Source organism: Grammomys surdaster, unplaced genomic scaffold, assembly GCF_004785775.1.
Source record: "Grammomys surdaster isolate TR1022 unplaced genomic scaffold, NIH_TR_1.0 138, whole genome shotgun sequence".
In the NCBI taxonomy this organism is placed as follows: domain Eukaryota; kingdom Metazoa; phylum Chordata; class Mammalia; order Rodentia; family Muridae; genus Grammomys; species Grammomys surdaster.
The window spans coordinates 2681805-2700637 of record NW_021604596.1 but is presented as its reverse complement, the minus strand read 5'-3'; the positions used below and the strand labels follow the sequence as shown (position 1 = coordinate 2700637).

At 43.4% G+C, this 18833-nt stretch overlaps 1 protein-coding gene across 3 annotated transcripts in view; it reads right to left on the bottom strand.

The window, feature by feature from the left end:
- Positions 1-232: 232 nt before the first annotated feature.
- The window catches only part of Fat3 (FAT atypical cadherin 3), a 577941-nt gene continuing 559340 nt past the window's right edge, over positions 233-18833 (bottom strand). For 2 of the 3 annotated variants that reach the window (XM_028763348.1, XM_028763349.1), the window contains exons 23-26: positions 14952-15105; positions 12406-13058; positions 9232-9345; positions 233-5650 (exon numbers count right to left, since the gene is read on the bottom strand). In XM_028763348.1, coding sequence (XP_028619181.1) covers positions 5028-5650; positions 9232-9345; positions 12406-13058; positions 14952-15105 — 1544 coding nt within the window. In that variant the 3' untranslated portion in view covers positions 233-5027. Of the gene's footprint in view, positions 5651-6238; positions 6275-6974; positions 7035-9231; positions 9346-12405; positions 13059-14951; positions 15106-18833 lie in introns of all 3 variants that reach the window. The other variant, XM_028763347.1, reaches the window with a different exon arrangement.

Here is an 18833-nt window from a genome sequence, read left to right as displayed (position 1 = left end):
CACAGATCATGTGCCCACAAGACATTACACAGGATTTTACTATATGGGCATCAGAACATCATTTTAAAACCTATGAGATAAAACAACCCCCTCCCAGACCATGTACTTCAGACTAGAGACCATCCTTGAGATACAGATAGTGCTGGATGGTTCTGTCTATAACAGTACTTGCTCCCAAATGCCATGTCAGAGAATGCAAAAAGACACTTAAAAAGAGCCAACACAATAGAGATTCATAGTATTTTTTCTTTTACTTGAAAACTTGTTTTAATGATCAAATTTGGCAGTTACAAACTTGTATACTATTGGTTCTCCGCACCCCCCCTTGTTTTAGTTTTTGGCTAGTATTTTTGCGTCTTTCTTATTTCTTTTTGTTTTTATTCCATTCCATTCCTTTTCTTTTTTCTTTTCTTTTTTTTTTTAAGAAAAGAACACAAGACTGAATACTGCCAACAGCAATATCTGTAGAAATAATGCATTTATATAAGGGACAGATTCAATGATGTGTTATTCACTTCCCCCTTTGCATAAGTTTGCATGTGATGTGTGTGAGACAAGGTGAGTATGCGTGTGTGTGAAGAAATGACAGCTCCCTCTGACTAGGAAATGGCATGAAGGTGCAGTGCTTAAAAACTGGGCAAAACTCATTCATCTTAAAAACACTTTCCTTCTTTTGAAACAGAGTTAAATGAAAACCACGGAAGCAAAGGAAAGACATGACACATTTCAAAATGAATAAAAAAACCATTGTTTTCAAATCTAAAGTCCTCTTCTTTGTGGGTGTACCCCAAAAGTTTGTAGAACAACAATGTGGATGACTAAGAATTCTATTCGACCCTCCAAATTAAAGCATCCGGATAGGCATCAAATACTGTATCTACAAATGCCTGGAAAATTGAAACCACCTATATACAATTTTATAAACACTTTAAACACCAAAAACATACATCTTTTACAAACCAGCCTGTTTATAACAGACAAATGTACAACATGGTCTCTGGTACAGTGCTTTGCAAGAACCCTCCCCATTTCCAGACACATCTGTCATTCCCGAAATGCAGTAGTATGGGCTCATAAAATTGTTAAATAGGAGCAATTCAGGTATTTGTTTACTGAAGGGTGCTTAGGATATACTCCAAATGGGTCCAACATACTCCAAATGACTACAGAACTCTCTAGCTCATCCTGAACACTGGAAGAGACTAATTATGGCCTTTGTGTATTGTTACATACTTGTAATTATTGCTTTTCATTATTACATAAGGAAAGAAATACCTTCTTCTTTTCCTGTCTTAGCCAGCTGGCTAAATATTCACTGATGTCAAACCCATGCATGGCTACTTTAAACCCCCTGCGACACACAACTGGAAGCTCGAAGAGGTGGGTCTGAATCAGCGATGTGCAGCTGAAGGTTGCAAGATACACACTAACAAGAACACACACCAGCTCTTCACAGACCACACAGAAAGATGGCACTGAAGTAATACCCCTAGGAAGTCCCATGTCCCACAAAGCACAGAGTGTCCATATCTAACCGCATGACTAGTGTGTGCAGCAGTAAGAAGGCCATACAACTCACACGACATGAACACTAGATCATCCTGAATTATTTCATCCAAAGGTGTTTTCTGGGTCTTTAAGCATTTATTCCAGTCATCTTTCTCTTTGTTTGTGAATTGGCCCTCCCAGCTTCAGCAAAGTAATACAGTTCTGTGGCTAGGCAGTCAGCAGAAAAAGGTCAACAGGACGTGTACTCTTTTTTTCTTCTGGGATAGTGATTTCTAATGGTAGACCCAGGTGAATCTACTCAGGCCTTCCTGTGACTCCAATAGCTTGAACCCCAGGATTATGGCCTTGATCTGCATATATTGCTATGACTTTCCCATTGCATGGTGTAAGTGGGCAGGATATGGGTACAAAGAAAGCAGGCATGAGATGAGGCTCAGCAGCAAAATACTCTCAGAAGAAGGGAATAAATGCAGCATGCTGTCTATCCTTAACAGCCCTGTAGCTCCTGCTTAGAGGGTGACAAAGATCGACAGCTTCACTTGGCCTGACCAGCATGTGTGCAATTCTTCTTCCAACAGATACAAAGACACTAGCTAATTCGCTAATTTTCCAATATGGTGGACAAGACAAGACCAGACGGTAGGCAGAGCTCATGTGAAGAAAACAACAACATTAAATCCATCAAACACACCAGGTGGGTGTGTTACACACTCCAGTTTCACCACCATTGACGACTGTAGTCCGTGGACAGTTCTGTGCTTGTTCCCCCCCCCCCTATTCTAGAAACATTCATTTGGCAAAAGCAGCATTCTAATGAATGTCCAAATCTCTTGGTCCATCAAAGCCCACAGAGAAATGGTCTCTATTTGTTTTGTTTTCTTGCATATTTCAGTGAAGGAAAGCAGAAAGTGAGAGGTTCAGCAGAAGGAAGCAGCTGCCAGCTCAGGGCAGCTTAGTGGCATGCAATGTTATGGATGAGGACTTGTCCCTAAGAGGACGGGTGATAGTGTTTGTCAATGAGTTAGTTTCTGGGTGAGTCTGGGCAAGTCTCTCCCTCTCTCTGGGCATGCTTCCTCTCTTATGAAAATGGGACCTAGACTAGCAAACCTTAAGGATGCAGTTCTTTAGAGCTGTGGCCACTTCTAGTTGCTTGTAGAACTCCTTGCACTCCATTTTCCAATCTGTAGGAAAATCTCATTTTTTTTAAAAAAAGAGAATCGATTTCATACTTTTACAGATAAGTAATCCGATAGACCCAGTGCTCATCTGGAAAGTCTGCAGAGATATTCTGCTGGAATTTAGCAAGAAGGTGTCCTAAAGAAAGAAATATCTTATGTAGGCCAGAGGAGAGATCAGGCGGGGATTTCTTCAGTGCGTCTACCACTGCCTGCAGATAGCTCTATTTATGCCATCATTATAGGGTCAGCCAGGCATTCTCTCTGGAAGAGATGCTGGCTAAGCACTGGTGACTCATTGGCATGAATCTCATCTCATATTTCCTGGGGGCAAGAAATGAATTGTTGGTTTTACTTTGATGGTTTTATGCTGTTGTGTTATTAAAAGCACAGCAGTGATTCAACTCTGGACCATTAGTTTGTCATTTTCTTTGTGATTCTTGCAAATGTGCTTCTTACGTAAGAAAAATACTAAAGACTTGATTCTTGAAAGCAGCCTTAGTGAAATTCATTTATTTCAAAACCACAGTGTGGATAATGCCTCCATGGAGAGTCTAACCAAGAGAATAGAAGAGAAACGCAGAGAGACCCGACATGTGTATCTACTAACTCAGGAAGTTTGGGAATGAAAGGGATTTTTTTTTTAATGACAGATGTTCAGAAACACTGACTCCTACAAAGAAGTAAGAGGATTAGAGACAATTGAGGAGATGATAGAGGCAGATCTCAGACAGCTCCCTTCACACACCAATGCTGGCGTCACTAGGAACCATCCATACAGAGCTTTGCTCATGAGGCAGATGTGCAAATATGCATTCATTTCCCATGGTCACTGCAAAGGCGGTGGCCACAGCTGATCAAAGTGAGAGAGGAAAGTCAACTCCACTGCTAACTTAGACTTTTGTATGTTGGGCTTTTGTATTTTGAGTGGGACCAGCATTCTGTTATGGGAAAATGATGGCCGAAGCCCACCTATTAGATGGGAGGGGAAACCCCAGCGTGTAATCAGTGTTACACACTTTCAAATAGTAGTTCTGAAAATTATAAAACACTGTCTTTAAAAAAATCACAGTACTTGCTTTAAGTTAATATAAATGGCAGTACTAAACTAAGGTTAACTGAATTAGAGTAAGGTATGGCATTTGGTGTTCCTGTGACACTAAAGAGCTCGAAGGTGAGCAGTCTTTGCTCACCTCAGGATTTCCAGCACTGAATCCTAAACCCTTTGGGGCAGCTTTCCTCAAGAGCAGCTGTAGTGAGTACACACTCATAGTGATACCTAGGTCCGTCCTCACACGCACTCATGCGTACCCGCATACACACACACGCACACACACAATTTAATGTATACATAGTCACTACCTACTTTCTTCTTAAAAACCTAACAGTTTTATAATGATATCATTACCAGTTTAGAATAACACACACAACTTTCACCTGTGGTGTGGAGAACTGTGATTACCTAGGCTGAAACCTTTGACCGTACCACATACCCTCTCCTCTGAATTGTGAATTCTTCTTAGACTTTCAAATACATCTCATCCTAGAGAGCAATATACCAACAGGGCCAAGTTTTGGCAGCAATGTTAGAACCATAGATATGGCCAGGAATATTTGACAGAAAACACAAAAACAAGATCATCATAGTTTTTCTAACGTTTGAACATTAACCTCCCACAGCCCACCCCCTGGACAGCCTCTTATTGCTCTTTCTTGGTAACTTTCTCAGAGATCACAAAACCCAACAATATTATATTGGATGCTTAACACAAACAAGAAAAAAGAATCTGAGCACACTGAGCATGTTACTCAAACCTAAGTTTATAGCTGGAAATCAGGCAGCTCCCTTGAACAACAGCGTCGGTTTCAAAGGCTTCTGTCCACACGCGTGTGCAGTGCTCACGCTTCTCTCATCTAGAACACTAACTTTTCTGACAGACATCTCTACTATTCTCACTTCCTTGGCTCCAAATCACATGCAATGATGCCCCTCTGACGGTGGCGGGGAAAATACTGTAAGAAACTCTGGTTTCATACTTTCCGGGTCACAATAAAGCACAAAGCCATTCATGATCTCCCGTTTAACTCCATAAACTCACTTCTTCTCCTTTGCATTCCAAACCACAAACACCCACAACGATGACTGTCAGCTCCCCTGTCCCCCGACAAATTCTGAGCCTCTCCTTGTCACTCTGGGCATCAAGCTTGCTTGCGACAGTAAGACTTGCGAAGGTGTTCCTCATAGAAAATCCACATTTCCACGGACTTCTCTCCATCCAACACAAGTGCAGCTTATTTTCATTCATGCTTTACTAGTCGGGGCAAAGCACCTATGGGTGTCCTCTACACCTGGGTCTGGTGCTGCGTCTCCACAAAGGGAATGTGAAGGTTGGTGAGGCTGAGCTCTCCTGCACTCTCGTAGTCACTCATGGTTACCTCAGAATCATCAAAGCCACAGCGGGCTGACACATCTGAGGATGAGGTGCCTCTGGAATTGTGCAAGGACAGAGACACACTGTCTGTGGGGGCCATGACCTCTGTGCCCTGGTTCATGCTTACTGCAAAAGTACTAAAATCACAGCTGGAGGATGGGCCCCCCAAATCCGTTTCACCGGGGAGTGGGTGAGGAGGGAGGTACTGGCTGGGGTGAAACCGCGGCCTCCTCCTGCAGTCTGGGCTAATAGTGCCAGTGAGTGAAGTGGGCTGGGAGGGAGGCAGGGCCTCATACTGGTCAGGGAAGTCCTCAGGCAGTGGCGGGGGTAGTTGATCCTGACTCAGGAACTCTTCTTCATGAGGTGGTGGGTATTCACTGTCAATGTCATATCCACCTAGGTAGTAGTCACTCTCCAGCTCTCGTGTGCTACCCTGGTGTGCTGCCCCTCCATCTTGGCTCTCATAGTTGGGCATTTCTTCTATATCAGAAAGCCGTGCCCCAGGCATCCAATCAGAGGTGTCCCAGTGATAGGCTGTAAGAGAAAAATCCAGATGATTAACTTCCTCTAGACTAGAGGAGGGGCAAAGATGAATGAAGAGCAGGGATGAGCCTGCCATGCATTACTAAAGGCCAGAAGACCCTAAAAGCCAAGGTCACATGCTAGCTCTCTACAATGGCCCATTAGGGCAGTCATGCTCTGGCCTGGAGAGAGAGTACAGAAAAAAAGTGCCTGGCTGGTGCAGACTCATCCTCACTAGGCCAGAGATGTGGCCCCCAAGACATGCTGATGGGCACAGACTTAAGATCTTCAACATCCATCCCTACCCCTATTTCCCATCCACATGCTGTGTACAACGCCAGGCTGGCAGCATGTTGGCATCTGCACAGGCATACTGTGAACTGCAAAAAGCAAGGTGCTTTGCAGGTAAGCGGGTGAATTCCACAAACAGGGAATGGGCCTTGAGAGTGAATGTGTGTGGAGCTGAGCATACAAGACATCTGGAACATGCAAAGCTCAGATTGGGAGACTGGGAGGGGCTAGAGGAAGGGGTCTGGTAAGAGGAGCAGAGCAGTGGGAAACACAGAAATGAGTCGTTATCCTGGGTGGCGGCACAGTCACCTCGGTTGTAATTCTGTCCTTGGTCCATAACAGACACTGTTCAAACACAAAGAGAAATGTGAATCTGGCCATTCGGGCCATAGGAAGTGATAAACAGATACTTCAGAAGCTTTAAAATTACTCCCAGAAAACCAAGGCCTAATCCTGAGTTTAGATTTTTTAAAAAAAATCTCTCCCTACTGCTATTTAGGAAATCAATACACAAATTCCATCTGTATTTTGCTATAATTTTGTTAAAGCACTAGAAAAATTACCCGATATAAATTAAACTTCATAACATTGCCGCTTCTGATGATTTTATAATTTTCTACAGGTCACAGCAGGTATTCAGCAAATACTAGAATAAATGTAATATTAGCTGATTAACCTGGATTGCAAATGAATATTCTTTACTTTGAAGAGATTTGATAAGGGAACATAGATATTTAAATAAATTTGATCTAGATTTTCTTTCATAATTGTTAAATTTATTGCAATCCACAGTGATATATCTGGCGTTTTACTTTTTTTTTTTCTAGTGCCGGAGACCAAATCTAGAGTCGTGGGCTAGACAGACAAGACATCTATCACTGAGCTCAATCCCCAACCTTGTTATTATTTTATTTAAAACCACCATTGTCTTGCACTTTCATCCTCAGATAAAGTACTACAGAAGCAAACTTTCCAGAAGGACACAGACATGCTATGATAGAAGAAACTAACAAACGAACAGAAATAAAAAACAAACTATAAATACCTTCATTCTCTATAGAGTCAACTACATTGTTGACAAGTTGAATGACAGTCACTATGGATGCTTTTGGCAGGAAAAGAAGACAGGAGGGAGGGGGAGGACAGGTCCTCGTTAGTCACATATTTCAAACACAGGTTAACGAGTAATAACAATAATGAAGACATTACACACAAACCCCCATGGCCTTCCCATAGCCTTCCCTCAGGGCAGGTGTCAAGGGGATGCTTATATATGGTTGCCTGGGATTGTTGGAACAGGAGAAAAACAGTAGAAGGGTGGGGGGCAGTGCTCCTTAAAAGCATGGTGGTCAAAGATTTCTGAGTCATTTCTTCACAACTCATCACCTGTCACCAGGATGATGGTGGCCCACGGAGCTCAGGGACGTTTCTCATTAGCACTCACAGAGGCCCTCAGAGGAAGATTTCACTGGTCCTGTGGAGATTACTTGTTGCTTGCATATGTGCTCTGAATCCAATGTCAATGGTGTAGGCAACCTTTGAACTGATATGAGTCTAATAGCCTCACACTTGTCATGGATGGGCCAGATCAACTGGAAGCCCATCTCCTGCTGTGAGGCTTGGGGTATGTGAAGGAGACCTCTGGCCTATTGAGCTTTCTTAGATATTCATGACTTTAGATACAGGGGCCTAGTGCTATCTGCCCAGATGCTGACCATGAAGGGGTAAGTATGTGAATTATAGCCACTTTGAGAGCCATCAGCCAGACATTATGGCTGGAGCTGCTGCCTGGTTAAGTTCTCAACGTTTAACATAATATGCAAAGTTGCTGGAGCCTTTCTTCTTCCTGGATGTGAAGGAAAGAAGATGCATCAAAGCAAACACACATGGGACAGAGACTTGTGTGCTTGGTTTGAAAATTGTCAAATGAAACGCAGTTACATGGTTTGTTACTCTGGCAGATAGGTATGCTAGTGTTTGTGTGTGTGTGTGTGTGTTTCTATGTGTTTATGAATGCATGAACTCTTGAGTGTATGTTTGTGTGTGGTAATGCATGTTTGCATATTCATGGACCTGCACAATTACATGTGGAGATGACAGCAGGATGCCTAAGTGTTTCTCTCTTTCCCTTGTAAGCTTTATTATCTTGAGAGAGGGTCTATCAGTGAACAGGAAGCTTGGCATGTTGGGTCGACTGGCTGGCCTGTCTCTTACCCCTAATGCTCAGATTAGAAATGTACCACATACATGAGATTTTCTGTAGGTGCTGGGGAGTCTAACTTGGGTTCTTGTGTACAGAACAAGTGTGCTCTTACTATGGAAGCCATCTTCTTAGCATTGAAACTTCTTCAGGGGTGGCTAGTGTTGGGTGAGCATGTGGGAGAGACCTGGGTTATGTACAAGAAAGCAATCTGTTGTCACTTTCCCTGTGTGTGCCCAGAGGCTCTGCTTGGCTATTTTAATTCTGCTTTTCTATGTTCAAGCCATGGAGCCCAGAACTTGGCACACAGTGGATTAGCAAGGTCTATGTGTTGAAAATTACATTATCAAGTATTAAGTTTTCCTTGTTGACTGCTCATAAATGGGAGGGGCAGCCTAAGGTGTTGGCTCAGGTGGGACTACTTGCCCCTGGATGACCATTTGAAGTGACTCTTGCTTTAGCACTACATGACAAATATTTGCTAGTTTGACTTGCTTCTTCGTTCCCAGCTCATCCTCCACAGCTGTTCTCCTAGTTGGACATACCAGCCCTTTCTCCACCAGCACAGGTTCATGGGAGCCAGACTTGGAGGTAGCAAAGCCTTCTGTGAGCTGCAAGATTGGGTGCAGTCTGGGCAGACAGGCAATTTTCTAAGGAGCTGGGTCATACTTTTTAATCAATTACCCAAAATCCCACAACTCCAAATGATGAAACAGGAAATTGAATGGAACAAAGACATCGCTGGCTCGACAGAGAAGCTGCTCTGTCTCCAAACTAATGTCTAGCAACGTGGTGTCTGAATGTAGAACAGGGAGGTGAGAAGCCCCAAGCATCACAGAAAGGGAACATAGTATCCTATTTGCTGTGAACTGTCACTAGGGAGGAAGCAATTCTATGTCAAAGAGAACTCATGCCTTAGGGTTGTCATCTACCCACGCTCCCCATGTAGATCCTGCTCTGACCAGCGCCTTATTAGGTCTTCTGGCAAGGACTCCTAACAATGGGTGAAAAACAGTTAAAGGCCAAGGAGCAGAACAAGAAACAATACAGTGGTGTCCCCTTCTCATTTGTTGTCCCCAGCACCCAGCAGGAAAGTGCTTACCATTGTCATCACCAGAATCTGACTGGAAGGAACTGAGGGACTGAACTTCTGAGTTGCTGCCTTTGTTACTGTTTGTGAAGCAGGTCACTTCTCCTGTGTCTTCAGCCCCTTTGTCTTCATGAGCAGCAAGAGAAAGCAGAAACAACACTCAGCCTTCTGCGGTCTTTCAGTCTCTCTCTCTCCCTCTCTTCCTACCCCTTTTTCTTAGAGGCTTTTTTGATTTGCTTCAAGAAAATAAGTTAGCTCCACAATGGAAAATTGATTGTGCCATAGGGGGCAAAGGTCTGTCAATCAAGTGATTTACATTATGGATTCGAAACCCTTAACCCATGGTAAATGAGCTTCTGAATAGCTGTCAGCTGAAAGTAACTGTTCCTGCCTCAAAGTGAGGACTGTGGGGAGAGCGAAGGGAGGCTGGAGTAGCTGAGCCGCTCTTCATTCAGACTTAATTTATGTCATTTACATGAACCGATGCGGTGTCAACACCAGGTTAAATGAGATTACTTTAAAAACAGGGGCATAAATATTTTATAGGCGAGAAAGCCAGTCTATTTCTTCCAGCTCCCATCTCTGGGGATCAGTGAGATTTTCAGCTCTGCCTTCTAGAGGGCAGTGGTGTTTCATCTTGGGGTTGCCAATGTTCTCTGCCCTGTGTCTGATAAGAAGAGAGGCAGATGTGAATTTTCCCTTAGTCAGTTGGTGGTTTTGTTCTCTCTCTCTGTGCTATAGAATAATAAGCAGGCTCCTACACACACACACACACACACACACACACACACACACACACACACCACAGGCACACACCTTTCCAATTTAATAGATGTAGGAAGCAATAACAAATGCCATTTCTTGAGGTGGCCAAGTCCAAAATGAATTAGTTGCCCAGAGATTACCTCACTAGCTCTAACTCTGTCTTGTTTAACAAAGAGGGAAATGTATTCTCTAAAATCCAATGATACTTCAGGGGAAACTTTGAGTTTGGCCCTGAGGTGGATTCAGGAAAATAAAGCTGTCACATAACTAGGTGGGGATGAGAAATATTCTCCAAGAAATACTTCAGATCATCCTGGAATGCAAGTGTACAAAGAGACATGGACTTGTGATTAAGGGACTAGTTACCCTGTTTTGCAGCCACAGAAATTATTGTTCCCCCCCCATAAAGAGTAATATCAGGAGGAAACAGGCGCACTCCCCATCTGCTTTCAGATAATGAAGTCAGAGCTTTGGATAAACAAGTGATAGAAATGCAGAGAGACACCAGGGAGAAATTCATCTCCCAACAGCAATGCCACAAAACATGGCACTGTACGTTAGCAAAGGGTAAGGTGTCTGCAGCCGACCCTTGACCTGGTCAGCTGGGCCTGGGGGCTGCCACGACCAGCCCAAGTCTTGTATTGCTTTTACTTAAAACTCTTTTTATTTCCTAAATAAAGACTTGTTTGGCAAGGGTGTCTTGCACGCACCTTTAATTCCAGGATTTGGGGGGCAGAGGCAGGTGGATCTCTAGGCCCTACTCTACATAGTCAGTTCTAGGCCAGCTAGACCCAATAAACAAACAAAGAAGCAACAATCAAAAAGGGGCCTCTCCACAGCACTGTTATGATCCTCAACTCCTGTTAAAACCCTAGGCATGACTTAACATACATATGTTCACAGGGCACTAGCCTAGAAAGGCCTCAGCTCAGGCCTCCCCTTCCATGGAGAGGTGCTGTCTTGTACTCTGTCTCCTTTCTGCTGAGCTCCAGCTCTGCCAAGAGCTGCTGAGACTCGGAACCTGGTGCCCTGATTCTGCCCTTTGCTTCTCTGGGAGCTGATAATGCTCCCCATGATACAGCCCATTTGGCTGTGGTAGTTCAAGCCAATGACAGGCACACAGCAGTGGAGCACTGGTAGCTCTACCTCGACACTCTCGTCAGATTGAGGGGCCTACTTCTCATCTATATTTGAATCTGTACCTGTCTCTGTCTCTACATCTATGTGTGTGTGTTCATGCATGTGTGTATATGTGTATGTGTGTATGTATGTGTATATATATTATATATGTTTATATTTATGTACAAACACACACATATACATATATATGTATATATAATTCTTTTTCTTGGTCTGTTCCTGGTACTTCATACTATGAACCTTATGCACATGATTGCTTCTATAATAAAGGCCATCTCTCTTCCCCCCTTCTTTCTTTTCTATTCTACCCTCTGCTCGCAAACAAGCATCTCCCAGCTTCTTTCAGAGGATGAGTCAGCCTACTCTCTCTTGCCCCTCAGTGAGCTGAGCCTCCTACAATATGCAATATGTGCAGTATGCAGATGATGGTCAACTTTCACCTCTTTGACGCCTAGATGCCCCTCAGTCCCATCCCAGGAACTCAGGCATGCGTCCTCAATACTGAGCTGACTGTTTCCTGATTTTAGGAGACCCTCTCCAACAGTTTCTTACTGAAATTGACTCTTGCTTAAGGTTTCCTTAGCAATACTTTCTTGTCTAGACGCGCCAGTTACTCTGTTGTCTGCACATGCTCTACAGGGCCATGTGGAACCCACCCCTCCCTCCTCCCTTCTCTCCTAGCATATATAGCATGGCACAGGAACTCCTGCTGCTGAGGACTTCCTAAAATGTAAGATACATTAACGGCTGTGTAGCCTGCTGATAAGCCAGTGGACAACAGAGCTTACCTAAGTCTCATTTGGATCCCAGGTCAGGGAGCTGTCACCTTTTTACTTAGATGCAGATGCTGCTTTGCTGGCTCTGCCTCCCTTCTAGAATGTATTCAGTCCCTTGCAGGTCTGTCAGAGCTGTTTTTTAAACTGTAACTAGCTCATGCCACTTATGTGCTTAAATACCTGCACCACTGTGGATGCTAAGTCCCCCCAACTTCCCAGTGCTCAGCAACTCCCCAGCCACACTCAACTGTGACTTAGCGCACCAAGGCTTTTTCCCATTTCAGGGCTTCCACCCCCAGGGCTGTTTTGAGAGGTTAGAATCTTGCAGCAGGAGGTCAAAGAGCAAAAACATCTGGTTTCAACCGCTTCCCCTGCCTGCGTCCTATCCTCTTGTTTCATGAGACTGTCTTTCCTTTCTCCCTCCTTCTCACAGGTTAGCACTGGCTGGAGTTGCTGAGACCCAGGGGCTTCCTAGAACACCTGCCTATTCATGCATCTTACTCACTTTCAGATCCTGTGTCCCAGCCATTCTTCCGGATGGAGTCGCAGTCTGAGCGGCAAGGTGACACAGCTGGGAGGTTGGGGGCCACACTGCACACCACCACACCCCGCCTTGCTGTAAGGATGCGTGGGGATTCTGGGTGGAATGTGCTCATCTCTTGTGGCTCACCACCCAGCGCGTCCAGGCCCTTGTCCAAATTGCTCCTGGAGTCGCTCTGGAAGCAGGGTGTGTAGGCCATGGGGCGCACCGGCACCTGTGGGGGCCCCACCTCCTGGTACACATTGCGCCCGTCTCCTGCTCGCAGGCTGCGGAATGGGATGCCGTTGCTCTTATGCAGCAGCGCAGCTGTGGCCGGGTCCTGCACTAATGTGATGTTGTTGCGAGAGTAATTCTTTCGAAAGACCTTCTTGCGAAAGACGATAAAGAGCACGACCAGGGTGAAGATGACGAAGAGGACCACAGCGATGCCTATCAGCTCCTCCTTTCCCACGTATGAGTGGCCAGCCTGGATGTTGGGCACAACCACAGGGCGCAAGCCACAGTACTGGCCTACATAGCCTGGGGTGCAGTTGCAGAAGAAGGAGCCGAACAGGTTGACACAGGAGCCCCCGTTCTCACACTCTTCTCGCTCACATTCATCCACGTCATCCTCGCACCTTCAGTGACAAAGCACAACAAAGCCCTTCCAACATCAGGACAACTGTACCAGAGCTCAGGCAAAAGATTTAAAACAGAAGGAGTCCCTAGGGAGTATAGTACCTTGTGTGCATGTGTGTGTGTGTTCATATGTGTGTGCATGTGTGTATGTACACAGGTGCACATAGGTGAATTCAGCCATTCTGTCTCCTCCGAGCCCTTGCCCTTTACTTTGCAAAATGTGTGGCTTCTCATGTCTTTATGAGATTTAGAAAGGGAAGAGCTGGTGGGAGAGGAGTATAAAGAGAAGAATATTTGGCGTGGAAAAGACACCCTCTCCAAATTCCCTAACAGTGCAACATAGGATCTCATAATCAAACTCACCAGCGTTTCCACGGGGAAACATGGACAGTTGCACCAAGTGAGAGAAGTGGACTAGGATGAGCATTGGAGCATGTCTAGAGAGCTTTTATCTCCACAGTACTATAACTACACACTAGGCTTTTACAATTATTTTAAGTGTGTGAGTGTGTGTGTGTGTGTGTGTGTGTGTGTGCCATGCATGTGCAGGTGCTTGCATAGACTAGAAGAGGCATTGAATCCCTTGGAGCTGGAGTTACAGGTGGTTGTGAACCACTCATCCTGGGTGCTGGGAACTGAATTCAGGTCCTCTGGAAGGGCAGCAAGCACCCTGAACCATTCATCTATCTATTGGGCCCCAGCAGCTTTTAAGTCTGATTCCTTCTTACTTTAACACTTAAAGCATATAGTTAAAACATCTCTCCTCCTTCACACTTCTCTACTTAAGTAATTGTTCTGATATCTTCATCAAAAGAGTCTGATTCACCCAGAATTTTGGTAATCCACCTTTTAAAACGTAGTCCAAATATCCTTAATTTGAACAGATTTGGGCTAGGTCAATCAGAAATTAGTTAGAATCACAGAGCATTTAAAAATAAATGCAGCTGTATTACTTTAAATTACATCCAGTGATTCAAGCTCAGTTAAGTATTTTTTGGTAAAGTCCTCAGAGACTTGCTGTAATGAACATGTCAAGCTGATCTGCAGTTAGACCATCACTTGCTGAGAGTGCACGTATGTACTTCTGAACTGATCAAGGATGCCTGGAAGTGGCCTTTTACTCAGAATTTAAAGCATTCCATTTCTGTCGGGCTAACACTAATTTCACTGATTTCCTGGAGGAAAGGGATTTTCAAAGGAAAGGTAAGGATTAATTTCTCAGAATAGTCATTAAGCACCATGTAGAGGAGTCCAGTTGGCAGGTTCTGGGAAGTGTGTTTTATGTGTGTCTCAGAATTATCCTGGAAGATTTAGGTGGTGCTAAGTCCATTAAACAAAAGAAGTGTCTTCAACATTGTAAAATGCGTGAGGATTGAACAAGCTTGAGAGGACAAAAGGATAAAGAAAACATACAAATTAGATATAACTGCTGTGTATATTGTATGTGCTCACATGTATGTGTGTGCACATGCACGTGTGTGTGTGATGCATTTCCTTGTCAGTGTGGTTGTGTACACATGCCTGTGGAAACAAAAGGTTGATTTCAGTTATCTTTCTCCATCACTTTCCATTTTTATTTTTTTTGTAAGAGAACCTGTCTTTCACTGAACCCAAAGTACAGTAGTTTGGCTAGGCTGACTGGTTAATGAATCCCAGGAAATCCCAGCCTTAGGATTACAAGTTCATCCCGTCCTACCTAGGTTATCAACAAGCGTGCCAGGCCTCTGAACTCAGGCCCTCCTGTTGGCACTTCAGTCACTACCTTCAGCCGGCCCATGTGAAAAGACAAGGAAAGACAGCAGTGTACCCATTTATTCTGATGAACTACATGCTGGGTTGTTACCTAAAGATAAAGAGCCTGTAGAGAGAAGTCCTTGAGCAGTTTCACTTACGTGACACCTGTGAGGCCGGCTTTACAGCTGCAGACGAAGGTGTTTCCTATGGGGTCACAGGATCCTCCATTCCGGCAAGGGTTAGGGAAGCAGGCTGTGATCTCTGATTCACAGTTTGTCCCCGTGAACTGCGAGAGACAGGAACACTGATAGCCTGGGGAAAACAGAGGGCCTCATGAGCTTGGGATGCCTCAGTGGTGTGCATCCTCGGACTCAGCTGTGACAGGTCCTCTCGATTTCTTATCTTAAGCAAGGCCTGAATTCTAAAGTTGATCAGCACACTGGCTTTGTGGAATTCATTTGCCATAAAAAAAGTACCAGGATGCGGTTTGTATTCCATGTTAGTCCACAAAAATTTCACCTAATTATCCATATTTTAAAGAATGCTAGTGATCTTGTCAGAGACCCTAAGAGCAGAGACCAGGACGGTGAGGGAGACAGCAGTGCACTCTCTATCAGGTTTCAGCAAATGGTGACAGCTCCAGATGGGAGAAGCCATTGGTGCCACGCTCCCTCCTGCCCGGAGCTCCAAGTGAGGCCAAGTCAACTCAACTGAAACTCAGTGCCTGACTCTTCATACGCCCTGTGCAGAGCCTCATCTTTGCATGTCTTTCATGTTCTATTCATGAACCTGTCATACAAAACTAGGCACTGATGTCTGCACCACAGACAACATTAACTATCAGGCGAATGAAGACTCGGAGCCTTACATGTGCCTTGGGGTAGAACGGATACATTACTGTGACTATGAAGTTGTTGTCCTCAGAGTCAGACACACACTTAGTAAATGAGGGATGTCCTACGGGTTTTGCATTGACATTCACAGTGTTTATACCGCCCTGGGAACAACCTGGGCATCCCTTTCGGTATTTTAGTTTTCTTCTGTAGAATGTTGATATTTTGTGATTATTTCTAACAATCATTTTTTTTCTGCTGGATTTCCATGACGTCTTTTATTTCAAAACATCGATCACATCACATATGGACAGTCTTCTATGGTTCTTCCTCCCAATACATTGTAATCTCTTAATGTTAATTAAACAAACAGGATTTGTATTACTGTAATTAACTGTATATGCTATTTGTAGCTAAGCTAACTAGGGAATTGTGACTTTTATTTTCATTCATATTTTAGTCTTAAAAAATGTCAGAGATGAATCTGTGCTTTGAATTCCTCTTTTTCTGAATACTTATTTAAATTTACTCCAGGCTTCTTGTCAAGCTGGCCTCACTGTGCTGAACTGCACACAGTGGCTCACATTCTCACTTTCTAAGGAGGTCTCTGCTGATGCCTCTGGTGTCTCCACCTTAAACAGCTGGCCTTCTACCCAGCATTCTTGCATACCTGGGTTAAAGATCAGTTTCTGGATTCATCTGGTTTATTCTCTCTTTCATTTGGAGATTCTATAATTGCTTCCCATGGGAAGGAGTTGAAGGAGGCAAATTCTATGGAATTTTGTCTAGTTAAATCCTAAGACCTCATTGAAAGTTAGGAAATTGAAGCAATCTTCTGCATGTTGTTTTTGGGAACTCCAAAGTCTCTGAAGCTTGCAAAGGACCAGATTGCTTTTCTCTCCAATAATTTGGAAGGTTAGATTTTTGGAGTTTCATGCTATTTAGCTGTGCTGTGATTTAGCACAGGCTTGTTCTAGCTAGTGCTGGATCCTCAGTAGGCCCTTGTAATCTCAAAACTCATATCCTTTAATTTTTGGTAAATTGTACATGTTCTTGGATCTGTTTATTGGTGATTTCCTTTGCTTTCTCTTCTGTCTTCTTGGAAGTTTTCCTATTTGCATCTGAGATTGAGACCTTCCTGGAAATTTTTATCATGCCTGTGCCCTTAAATTCTCACTTCTTGTTTATTTCTGTGGACAGTTTCTCATTTTGGATTGCTTTTGAGACTGGCTGACAACTGTGTTTCAATAACTCTGTCTTATCCCCTTTTTCTTTTGGCAATTGTGTAACATGAGCCCCAGATTTATGTACTATGACCATAGCCTCTTTTTTTACCTCCCGAGGGTAATAATAATTCATAATGCTTTTCTACCTGGGTAGTTTCTCCTGATTCTTTTGATCTCCACAATAGGCTACTTTGTGTTTCGGGCCAGCTAGACTACTGTACCCTGCCATTTAAACACTGCTCTTACAGTTCAGGTATTTGTGGATGTATCAACATTTACAATCAGTCATTACTGTCCATAATGTGGGTACACCCAAGAAGAATTTTTGTCTCAAATCAACACCCAGAAAAAAATTTGCCCATTTCCAGCAAACTGGCCTGCTCTATGGTTTATTATTTCAATATTGCAAAACCAGTTCTTGTATGGATTTCCAGCTACTAGCCTGCCCTCCAAATTTTAGACTTGCTAGCCCAAGATCACATTTAGATAATTCCATAAGATTATCTTATCCCTTTCTGTGCATGTGTGTAAATATACATTTATGTGTGTATGATATATATATATATGTGTATACACACACACACACACACACACACACACACACACACACATATATATATATATTAGTCAGCTTGGCTGACTTCCTGTCTCTAACAACTAATAGCTCTGTAATTAGGTGGAGGTGTGCAGGTGCCTGCTCAGAGTAATTGGGTATTTGTCAGGACGGTTATTGAACCACTGGTAGAACACTTAGAAACAGAATGATCACAGAAAAGAGCAAACACTATAAACACTTTGTTCAACAGAGATGGTTACCAGCACATATAGAATAGAAACTATGACAAGCACCAGCTACACAGGCTCAGAGATATTTACAGCCAAGGAAACCTAGTTCTAGAGAATCCAGGACTTTCTCATGCTCACAAAGCTGGATGGTCTCAGGTTCAACCAGTGCTCTCCTGACCTGTTTCGAATACCACATAACTCACTGTAACAACAACTCACTGAACAGATCTCTGTCATCAGAAAGAGACCAACTGTCTCAGATCTGTGTTGTGATCTCACACCCATATGAAAAAGGAGCAGAGGGCCTTGGAAACAAACCTGCTTTTAAACACGTAATTTTGGTGGAGATTCTTTGACAAACAACAAAGGGGAATATATTGGGTTAAAATACTCAAAACTAGATCTTTAATAAATAATGGTATCTATTATCCATCCTCTGTGAAAGACTTGCTTATCAAAACTAACCTGTCACTACTTGATGTTATAATCTCATCATTCAGCTGCAGGACCTATCATTAATAATTTTTATATCAACAAGTTATTACAATAAACCCAAGTGTTCTAGTGATTTAGTGTTTTAGAAATGACTTCCAGTCATTCAACGGAGGATCACAGTGATCGGAGGAGGAGGCATAGGAATGCTCCGCTAACATTGCTCCACAGGGCATGAGAGAGCTCATGAGACCGTTCTAGGACATGGGACTTGTAAGCAATTAAGCCTGAACCAGGCTTTTTGACTCAAAGAAATTTCTACTGTATGAGTTCTAGAAATTATTATTGGATGAGACTAATTATTTGCCAAGAATAGAGATAATTTCATAAAGTTCTCTAGGGGGCAGAAGTAAGACAGACAGGAACAGACATTCCTTCTAAGAGCCAAATAATTATTAGATAGATAGTCATGTATGTTTCTGTTCCTCTTAAGAATTCTCTTATGTTGTTATAATATACACATACACACATGCATACACAACACTCTAACACACATGTAAATATGCACACATACATATACACATGCAAACAGATAACAATACACAGACATACCTACATATGCACATATCAACAAATGTACATTCACATACAGTTGCACACATGGACACACCTATACATGCAGAACTACACCTGTCCACACTAACACATTTATACACATACACATGCCTACACACACACACACACACACACACACACACACACA